The sequence below is a fragment of the Anarhichas minor genome, unplaced genomic scaffold (assembly GCF_050575085.1).
Source record: "Anarhichas minor isolate MPS153535 unplaced genomic scaffold, ASM5057508v1 ptg000136l, whole genome shotgun sequence".
Lineage (NCBI taxonomy): Eukaryota > Metazoa > Chordata > Actinopteri > Perciformes > Anarhichadidae > Anarhichas > Anarhichas minor.
The window spans coordinates 8146707-8158522 of NW_027466582.1; the positions used below are offsets into that span (position 1 = coordinate 8146707).

The 11816-nt window shown below is 38.5% G+C and overlaps 1 protein-coding gene across 1 annotated transcript; it reads left to right on the forward strand.

Moving 5' to 3' along the window:
• Positions 1-3131: 3131 nt before the first annotated feature.
• On the forward strand, positions 3132-9802 carry LOC142942249 (hydroperoxide isomerase ALOXE3-like). Its single transcript, XM_076084505.1, has 14 exons — positions 3132-3278; positions 4786-4990; positions 5132-5213; positions 5339-5438; positions 5591-5714; positions 6770-6942; positions 7090-7233; positions 7337-7540; positions 8204-8290; positions 8454-8620; positions 8741-8862; positions 8990-9090; positions 9330-9500; positions 9623-9802. The coding sequence occupies exons 1-14, from the start codon at positions 3132-3134 to the stop codon at positions 9800-9802; spliced, it is 2007 nt and encodes a 668-aa protein (XP_075940620.1).
• Positions 9803-11816: the final 2014 nt, after the last annotated feature.

Below are 11816 nucleotides of genomic sequence, written 5' to 3' on the forward strand. Positions count from 1 at the left end.
GGTGTTAACAATGTTTTTTGATACCTGTTGAAAATAAATTGGTTTATAAAACCAGGTACAACCAGGTTCAAATCAGGATTTATACTCCTGAGTCAGGAAACCCTTCACATCCTGAACACAACCTATTTGAATTTCTCCCTTCTGGGAGGAGCTACAGAACATTGTACGCCAACAACCAGACACAAGAACAGTTCCTACCCCACAGGCTGTCACTCTGATGTACAGTTACTGTCATACACCGTCATCAATCCAGTAACACCAAAATATACACTGCTGCTGTAATAGATTATACAGTTTCTGAAGCACAATTTGCTTTTGAAAATATATACATCTGTCACTATCAATATACATCCTACACACTGTTTATACGGAATATAGTCATCTTTAAATATGCATGCTGTACATAATAGTTCAGTCCATGTATATCTATTTGATATTGTAGCGTGAACGGGTCCTGCCCAACGGAAAGAAGGGCAGGATCGCACCTAACACGGTGATAACTCCGTCAGTAGTCCGAACAACCTTAGGGGATTCGTGTCCCTCTGAGGAGTCGGAAATTTACCTTCGGCCTTTTATCTCACCCCATAGCTGAATCGTTAGGATTTCGGAATTATTGTCTTTCTGAGAGTCTTGTACAGCTACGCCCTACGCCAGGGGTGTCCAAACTTTTTTCAAAGAGGGCCAGATTTGATAATGTGAAAATGCCCAAGGGCCAACAGTCCCTGCTGACATTATTTTAAACAATACAAGTAGCCTATACATACATTGTTATTTAATCATTTTATTTTCAATGACAGCAAATAGCAATGTAACCAAATGTAAGCATTCATGTGTGAACAAAACTATTCTGCCTTTCTTTCACATCTTGAAAGTCCGATAACACAAAGAACAAGCCATCTAAAAGCTAATTACATAGAAACCGATCAATATTCTCACCTCAAGACAATCTTAAATATGACTTAGTGAGGGTAATGGAAAGTTGTCTAACATTTAAGTTCAACACACATGAAACAGGCTAACGAAACAAATCAAGTTGTCTCTTAGTATCTGATGATAGCTCTTCAGTGTTACGAGCCAGGCAAACATTAGCAAACTCTGTCTTCTTCTCGGGGCAAATGTTTTCTGCTATTTTCACAACAGTCTTTGATAAACTCACCTTCCGTAAAAGGTTTGTCATGTTTAGCAGTTACCATGGCCACTTCGTAGCTTACTTTGATGATGTTTTCATGTGAAAAGGACCGCTGCTGTGTGGCCACGTTATCTTGGAGTTGCTTCACTTTTCTAGCACGGTCGCTCTCTGATAGCTTGTTGTAGCATTAGCATGTTTGGTCTCGTAGTGTCTCTTTACATTATATTCCTTAAACAAGGCAACAGTCTCATGACAAATTAGGCAGACACAGTTGTTTCGGTTTTCGGTGAAAAAAATATTGCGATCTCAACCTCTCCTGGAAGCGGCGGCCCTCATTATCGACTTTCCTTTTTTTACTTGCCGTAGCCATGACAGTTCAAGGGTCAGAGCCAATTTCAAACAGCCAGACAGTTACAGAGTGGTGCTGCCACCATGAGGTAAAAAGAGGAATTGCATGTTGAATTTGTATGATTTATTCATTCCGTTTTGACTGTGTGCTGGCGGTCCATAAATAATGCATTTTAAGACAGAAGGTGCGGGCCATATAAAATCTGACCTCGGGCCGTGATTGGCCCGCGGGCCGGACTTTGAACATGCCTGCCCGAGGCGCTCTCAGTAGGATGTAACACTAACACCCAGTATGAATAGTTACATAGATCGTCTATACTTTACTATTGCCTACTTTAGTTCTCTCACCATTTTTGACTAACACTGGCAAGTCATCACCCAGGGAACTTACCTGAAGCTCCTCTGGTAGAGTCAGTCGTCACTTATATATCACAAGTTTCCGGGACAGGGGAAGAGGGGTAACTTAATCTAAAAAAACAGAGTCTTCAGTTTGAGTCCCAGACACTTACAAATGGTAAGGCTGTGGATTTATTACAGTTTTCTCAAAACAGTTACATTAAACAATTTCAACTCAATGAAAGTCTAAGTGGTGCAAAAGATATCAGTCACTGTAAGCTGTCTTCTGATAGCAGAAATGTCTCACAGGGTCTTCTATAAAATAAGAGTAGTCCAGTCTCTACAACTGGAGAAGAAGCTCTTTCTCTGAGTTCTACTGCTGCCTTTTATGCTCGTCTGAGGCTGGCACCTCAAAATCATGCATCACTCACACATGAGTCCTGCTGTTTCTGGATCAACAACAGGATGTTTAAACGGTTTGATCCTGTTTGAACAGGATGAATTATATAAGGCTTGAGAGACTTTCTTACATAATAACTTATAAAAAGTGTAAAAAAGTTATATGTTGTAATGGTTATACTTTTATGCTTTCATATTTTTCTACAATCTCTTCGGTATGTATGTGCACAATTTGTTTTGTTTACGATTTACAGAACACTTGACTTGTAAATACACGTTTTATTTCTTATTATCTGTCCAGCTTTGTTGTCCATGTCCCTTATTTATATTTCTGTGCAAGTAGTAGTAGTAGTAGTAGTATAGAATGTCAGTAGTAGGACCATAACGCATGGTTTAGTTCAGCTGCTCATGACCCTCTACACAGCTACACGTATATCAGCTGAAAACAAGAAATAACATTTTTAATTGACAGTTACAACACCTCTTATGTCAACACACAGTGAGGGAGGTAAGAAGGTTGAAGTCAGGGTGGAGGAGCTTATAAGAGCCAACAAGCAGGAACACAGTTCACAGAACAGCTTCAATCTGAAGGTATGGGTAGGAACTTTCCTTATCTTTCCTCATGGTATAAAAGTAGATTATCTACACTTGTAGTAATGTAAACAGGATAATCCTAGACAAAGTTAAGTGTTAAAAATGTTTTTTAATACCTGTTGACAAAAGAAATTGAGTTTAGAAAAACTATCAAAAGCTTTTGGTAAATAAATTATTTACAAATATAAAAATGTTTTGAACAAGTGGTATCAAAACATACATATACAGTGTCATTAATGCATTTTTGCAGAGAATTGGAGCATTCACTCTGCAATTTAGAGATCTAAATGTGTTTCTTTTTCTAGACAGTTTCCACAGACTGACCATGTCTGAGTACAAGCTAGAGGTCACAACAGATGACACGCAAAATGCAGGAACATGGGACCAGATATTCATCACCTTATTTGGAACTGAAGGGCAGAGTGAGCGAACTGAGTTGGCCAACTTTGGCATCGGCTTTACAACTGGGAAAGTAAGTTGAATCCTGTTGAACATCCTCAAATTAGGTCTGGGACAAAGTAATGTTTTTGTTCGTGCATACATATATGCTGGGGTAGTATTTGTCTTCATGACTAATTAAAGAAATGTTTACCCTTATGTAATTAATACACTTTAAGTTACTGTGAGGATCATTTTACTGGTTATGCAACCGTCTCAATTTAATACTGATGCCTCTATATGACCTACATAAGTAAATGAGACCATCAGCGAGAAAATTGGCTATTTCTATATAGTTATTGTTTATACTTTTCATTGGTCCCACTGGCACCAAGTCTGTCCAGTCTCGGCAGACATATGTTCTCTTTAGATGCTTGCCTATATCAACATACGTGCTGAACTGAGTTTGTTCAGCACAAATCTTTTGGACAGTTTTATGTGACACTTATACATTTGATCCATACTTTTCTAAATTTAGTATATTAAATGTACGGACGAGTTCAGGTTCACATTTGGTTTTTTATAAGGTGCGCCACACTAATTTATGAGTTGTCAAATTCTTCCTCAAGGTGTGGCCTATCGGACTAGATAGCCTGGAGCTCTGCAGGGGGTCCAAGGGATCCTTCCCCGGGCATTGTGTTGCGTTAAACAAGCTCTATTTTGATGCTTATTTATATACTCCGACACCTACAATCAAAGTGCATGTATAATCAGTTTATAAAAATCAAGTGTGTAACACAAAAACTGGTTAACTTTACAGATTAATTATGAATTGACCCTTCACTAAACCCCACCGCCCTTGGTTACTGTTGCCTGTCAAAGTGATGTTTTCAACACTATGGAAATGGAAATAATTGTTCTGAGAGAAGTAGACAGAAAGGACTACACTGTGCATTTGAGAGCTAACGTTACATTCACAATATAATTTGTTGGCTGAGTGTTGTGAATGAAGAGGAAATTATTATTATTATACACATCGAGGGAAAAGCTCACCAGTCACAATGCAAACGTCTACACCCCAAGTACAAACATAGACAGAAACAACACTTCATGCACAGCATGAATATATTGTTTCTTTTAGCTAAGTTAACATTTAACGTGTAACACCAACACCATGCAACTTAAAATCACACACTAAAAACACAATCTAATGGCATTTCATCTTTGTGGTGCTACAGTCACATAATACATTTAAATTCAGTTGTCAGAGTCTAACTCATTGCTTTTTAAAAGCTGGAATTTTAAATATTACCAGACAGGATTTGTTCTATAAAGGGCTTTTACCAGCCAGTTGGCATGGTTGTCTATCATCATGTACTTAGATGATGATCAAGGTTTCTAAATGTTTTGTTAATATCAATATAACTATTTAAGAAGACTGTCCGGTCTGTGTGGACGTTTGTACTCCTTAGACACTTACGTATATCATGTTATATTAAATATTATCAGTTAAATGTGTATTGACAACACTCTAACATACATGTTAAACTGTATTATAATGTATTTGTTTGTTTAAATTTCATATTAATGCTTATTTCCAGACAGGGAATTACACCATGAGCACCAATTTGTCTCTGGGGAAACTTCTGCTGGTCAAGGTGGAGAAAGATCCTTCTTTGATCCTCCCAGAAGATGAGTGGTACTTCTCCAAAATAGTGGTGACGACTCCTGAAGGAGAAGCCATTCTTTTCCCCTGTTACAGATGGATCTCCGGAGGAGAACTGGTGGAGCTGAGAGGAGGGAGAGGTCTGCTTCAAGTTCCCAAAATATTTGATTAAAGATACTTGAGATTTATAGATATCACTACTTTTCACACGTTTGTTTTGTTGAGTTTGTCAATTTTGTCTTTTAAAACTTTACTGATGTTATGTTATTTTCATGCCTCAGCCTTGAAGGCTTTTGAGGAGGACCATCCCATGTTGATTGACCATCGCAAACAGGAGCTGATACTCAAGAAGAGCTTTTACCAGTAAGCTTTTATGTGTGCAGTACAGTATGTACCAGGAGCTGCTGTTATGGTCTCAGAAGTTCATCTGGAGAAAATTATACGTGCCTTTTGCTAACTTTGTTTTTTTTTGTGGGTTTGTTTTTCAGGTGGAAACGTTTGGCTGAAGGATTAAACCACATCAGCCACTTCATTAATGCGTCTGAGCTCCCAGCTGAAAGCCGCTTCTCTAAGTCCAAATCAAACCAAATAGAGAATATGAGCAGGGAAACGTAGGTCTACAAAGTATAAAATGGACACAACCAGGCTCGATTATAGTCACATTTTCTATGTTTTGAGACAAAAAGTAAATTTGAAACAATAATATCAGTATAATGTTTAATCATGTATTCTGGATACCTTTCTTTTTTACTTACTTCAGTGGTAGTGAACTCATGCGCAAGGGGCTGCTTGGATCTCATGAACAATGGGAAAGCATTGAAGACATGAAAAAAATCTTCACGTGGAAAAAGACAACTATGTCAGGTAGATTGGACACTATCATCAGTTCCAATGTAACAACAGTTCTTTCTACAACACTGCTTGATACTAATACAATATGTATGAAAGCACTTTAAGAAAAGTTGATACACGGCACTAATATATCTGTAATCCATCTAAAATGTAAAATCATCCCAAAATGTAAACCCAAGGAACACTTCTAACTAGAAAGGTGCACTCAGCAGAGTGTAGATATCAGCTAGGTGTGTCTAAACAACTGAATACAACCCATAATTGGCTATCCCCCCCCATTTAGACACGTAAACACACTTCATTCAATCTCGATAACGAGTGTAGTGTACCAGGCAATCTGCTCAAAGTCGTCATATGCAATGCTGTTTGACTGCGTAGCAGCAGCTGAGTGGCGCCGATGTACTCAGCTGTGTGTGTACTATAGTACTGTTAGCTGTTAGCCAAACTGCCTATAGGCTGTGTAATCACCAGCAGCCCTTCCTGGGGTACTACGTGTAGTAGTAAGTGAGGAGTCAGCAAGCAGTCAATGGTAATATAAAACAGGCAAAAAAAGGTGTTTTAAGAAAGCATGAGTCACCACTGCCACAACTGGGCACCCAAAACATAATGCTGTTTCCAGCAGTAGAATGTGAGATTAGGTCACACACGTGCACACACCCACACGCACAGATAATAATATAATAATTTCCTAAAATATGTATTTGGTATAACATTTATTGTATAGTTATGATTATGAACTTACTTTGAAATATGGTCTAATAAAAAAGGTTCAATAATTTAAAGAAACAACAGAAGCCCTGTGTGATAGCACCATTCCAACATCTATTGTCAGTTTTGAATGAAATTCTACTGTATCTTAAATATCAATGACATAATGTTCTCCATTAAAATTAGTTAACAATTAGATAGATTGGATGTTGTTCCTGTAAAACAATTCATTTTTTACAAAGTAAAAATCTCTCAGGAACAAACCAGCAATGACTATGATCAACATGTACTTCAAAAAAGTTAGACATCAGATAGATATTTAGATATTATATTAAATATCATATTTGCAATTCTTCCAGAGTATGTTTCAGAACACTGGAAGGAAGATGAGTTTTTTGGATTCCAGTTTCTGAACGGACTCAATCCCAATGTGATCAAGCGCTGCTCAGAGCTTCCCCCAAACTTTCCAGTCACAGAGGAGATGGTGAAGCCGTTCCTGAAAAAAGGAAGCTCTCTGCAGAAGGAGCTGAAGGTATGAAAGCAGAGTGGCTTTACTTTGGAGATAATCTTTGCTTTTGGAGACGATATTTGTGTTTCATCCCAATATCACATCTCTTGGATCTGTGAAACCTATTGATGTTTTAAACACTTCTTCCCTCTGTCTTTCGTTCCCATACAGAAAGGCAATATATTCCTCTCTGACCAGAAGAAGTTGGAAGGAATACCCACTAGAGCCTATAATGGTGAACCTCTGCACGTGACTCCTGGTCTCTGTTTGCTCTACGTGAACCCAGAAAACAAACTGATGCCCATTGCAATACAGGTCTTGTCACATGATCATATTACATTCCACAGTACATTACTATGTTTCCAAAAGTCCAGTTGCACTATTTTAACTAAATATGTTTTTTTAAATCAAATTCCAGTTGCATCAACAACCTTCTGAGCTGAACCCCATCTTCCTGCCCAGTGACCTGGAAACTGACTGGCTGCTTGCCAAGATGTTTATTAAAAATGCTGATTCCATTGATCATCAAGCAGTCCAACACCTCTTGAAGACTCACTATCTGGCAGAGGCCTATAATGTCGCCGCTCTCCGCAGCTTCTCTGTGATTCATCCCCTCTATAAGGTGCTGGTGTACTTCTTTTATTTATTCCCTTGATCTGAAATTATGATCTGACTTTTTGTTGATGAAGTATTTTAAGATATGGTCAATGACAAATCTGCAAATTTCTTGCCAGAATTTCTTGGTGTGAAAAGAAAAATGCCAAAATATGTATATCTGAATATTCATCACAGAAAGAGCAGTCTGTGTTTGTGTCTTTTTAGAATATATGCATGTAGTGATTGGTAGGGTAATAATCATGAATAATTATGAAAGACACTTCCTTAAACGTATAAACTGAGTATAAACACCCTATCCTTCCAATATATTACATTAACAAAACCATTCCAATATGCCATGACATATGAAAGTATAGCCATAGTCTTGTATGGAAAAGACAGCACATTGAAAGGCACATCAAACAGAGACGCTTTTCCTGAGTAAATCAATTGTGTTTGTCTTTCTAGTAAGCGACGGTCTTAATAGTGCAGACCAAGATATGTTTGGGAGTCCAGCCCCACCATTTTATTTAGATAACTGTAATGTTCTATCCAAAATAAGATTTGAAATGAGAATGTTAGCTTACGGATTACTTTGGTGATCAACACAAACAAGATGTGCTGCCTGTTGTTTACTCAAATAAGCATTGTAACATGACTTTTAAAATATTTCCCTTTGTCTGATCAGCTGCTGTTGCCACACTTCCGGTTCACTCTGCACATAAGCATTAGAGGCCGCGCAAATCTTTTTGGACCTGACGGGTCTATCAGTAAAGTACGGCTCTGTAAAATACATATTTCTGAATATTCCAACTACTCCAATTAGATTGCACCATTGCAAGACATATTTTTAGCCTTTGATTTTTTAACAATGCATAATTATTTTATTTCAAGAAATGTGTCTCATGGTAACTATTTGTGCATTACTGATTTATTAGAGTTCACTTGGATATGACGGACAGATGGTGCTCATGGCAAAGGCTCTCTCTGAAATGACCTACAGCTCCCTCTGTCTGCCAGAGAACATCACTGCACGAGGACTGGAATCCATCCCCAACTTCTACTACAGAGATGATGGCCTGAAGCTGTGGAACATCATCAACAGGTTATCTTTCAATAAATATCACATATGTCCAGACCGATTTATTCTACAAGCAACAGCTGAGAGTCTTTCAGTCTTGTTCACATACAAACATTTGAAATCTAATTATTTTGTGTTCACTAGGTTTGTGAAGGCAGTAGTGGAGTACTACTATCCCTCAGACAGTGAAGTACGTAAAGACACTGAGCTGCAGGAATGGATCAGTGAGATATTCACACATGGCTTCTTAGGAAACACAGCCTCAGGTATTTAACCCATGCTGTGACGTCATTTGTAAACACAAGATATATTAAAATCTTAATAGTAGCCTTTAATATTTAACGAAGATAAGGATTGCCAATAATTAACTCACAGTAATTGTGCTACCAACAGGGTTTCCAGCAAGCTTTCAAACTGTCGAGGAGGTGATCAAATTCATCACCATGCTGATCTTCACAGTGACGGGTCAACATGCTGCTGTAAACAATGGACAGGTAATTAGTTGGGACAATGGAATATGTATTGATGTTTGATCAAGTGTAAGTTTGTTTTAACAATTCAAATGTATGAACATTTGGCAGGTCTGCAATCTGTTTATTATTCATTCCATTTCTTTCTTTCTTCCCAATGTAGATTTACATAATAATTTATGTAATGTTTGACATTAAAATAAGTTTACAGAATTTGTTTTCCATCGAAGTTGTTACATATTGAAATTTCTCTCATAACTTAGTACGACTACTACGGCTGGGCGCCAAGTCAGTCACTCCTGCTGGTCAAACCTCCTCCAACCACTAAGGGGCAGTCAAGCATGAAGACTATTTTGGATACCCTCCCAGATGTTGAGCAGACAGTCATCTTTTCAGCACTGGTTTGGCTACTTTCAGAGAAGTTCACTGACGAGGTAGGTTTGGTGATGATAAACATTCATTATAGCTCGTCCACATTTGAAGTGTTTAAAATAAATCGCACCAGGCACAATACTGTGTCAATCTGATTTACTGTTTGATTTTGTGCTTTTGGCAGGTTCTCATGGGTTCATACCCCGATGAACGATTCCAAGAGCCTGCTCTAAAGCAGATGATGAAGAAATTCCAAGCAGAGTTGTCCAAACTCAGTGAAGCAATTTCAACAAGAAACTTGCAGCTTGACATACCCTACATATACATGCAGCCTTCTGAGATCGAGAACAGTATTGCTATTTAGCTCAGCCTGATAAGCCTTTTTTATCTCTCTGTATTAGGCAACAATATCAATACCTTTTTAACACCTGTCTTGCATGCTGGGTTGTGGGTTAAACTCTGGAAGACTATACTCTAGGCTGTATCATGTTTAGTCAGTCTATGATAGGGTACCTGTATCTTGAATCATGTTTTACATAGACATATGTTGAGGAATACCCTAAATGAGCAGGTTTGGAAGTACATGTTTCAGCTTGGACTCATGATATGCATCAAAGAGGCCAAAGTCCAAAACAGCAAATATCTGCTGAGCGGTGATAACACATTGTGATGATTCTCTGAAGAAATCTGTAAAAGGTATGGATCTAAACCATCCCGGCCAGCTAATTTCCTGATGTATATCTTTTTTAGACCATCCTGTTTATTCATTAAAAGGTGTAAAGTTAAACTTAAAAGGTAACTTTTCTTGAGAGTCAGAAGAATTTTTAAGACGAGGAATCAGACACACTTTTTCCCAGTCACATCAATAAAGAATGTGTAAAAATGCTTGCTCACAAAAAGATAAAAAAATGTTCGTGCTCATAATACTTCATTTTAGCTTGATTTAAGGTTCTCACCGCAGCAATTACATAGTGATTGCTGACATCATTTGCAAATACAACAGAGGCTTTATATTTGTGTGGAGCAATAGTTTAAAAAAAAGTCAAGGAGCGTTGACTTTTTTTGGGATGTTTACGATAGGACCGTGTCGGTGACTGTAATTTGTGTTAGATGTACAGAGTCACAAAAACGTGTAAAAGGATCAGAGACAGGAGCCAACCAATCCCAATTTAGGTCTCCTTTAAAAAAATACAGCTCATTGTAATTCACTGTAGACTAAAGATTGTTAACAGTGAACACAATGTATCTTTTGGTGCAGAAGGAAGTCTCTCGCATCCCACAATTGTCATAATGCTACACTGTAATGAATTGCTGGAAGGGGGGTGAATTTTGACTATAAGAGTAATCTGTGAAAAGTAATACATTGGATTTGTTTAGATTTGTTGAACTTGTTTAATGTTGGCTTGTGCTTATTAAAACACTTCCCGCTGGGTTGCAACTTCAATTCGCCGTCTCTTCTCGTCATTTTGCCACAACAATTTTCAACGGCATCTTACAGTATTTCATAATAACTGTAACATACAGTTAAATGTTCATCCCTCGCATGTAAATTAATAGTGAATTCTGTCAATTAACAATAACAGCATACTACTGTAATTCATCAGCATAATACAGTATTTTCTGTGAAGTGGTGGAAATACGCTTCACTATACAAGTTCAGTGAATCACAATCCATCTACATCGTACTGTCTATTTTAGGTTAATGTCCCTGTAATGACGATAGAATATTTTTTATTATTCAAACTGTTCATTGCCTAAAAATCGTTTTTGAGTGACAAGACGTGACCGACTGCTCCTGAACGTGACTTTGGAGCACAGCTTCAGTTCATCCTTCTGAGCACAGCCATGTGGAGATCAACCGAGGAGCCGAGGTAACTTAAGCTTATCACCCGAAATTCAAAGTCTCCAGTATTGTTTTGTCTTCATGGTTATTGAACTGTTAACATGTAAGTGTCAGGATCCCTGTCTGACCCATTGTGTGTTAACCTCTGTTTTCCCCCAATCTCCTCTCCTCATGTGTCTGTCATTCCCCTGTTTGTTTTGTTATGCCATGTGATTGGTGTTGTTTTCTCGGGCCTGCCTCCAGACACCTCCCATTGCCACAGCCCTGATGGATGCACAGCTGCGGACAATCTGGCTCGTTACCCGGCAGCATATCAACCCTGGTCTTGCAGGCCTGGGTTGTCAGTCCGTATTGTCTTCTGCCTCGGTAGCCTCTGCCGCTGTTCCGTAAGTTGAACCACCATTGTCTATTCCCGGACTAACCTCTCTGCTACGGGTGTAGAGTACTGGTCGATCTGCGTACTCTCCGGTGTCGAGCCACGGGACTCACACCGTCGAGCTGTCTGCCCTCCGGTGTCGGACCACGCGCTCCACAC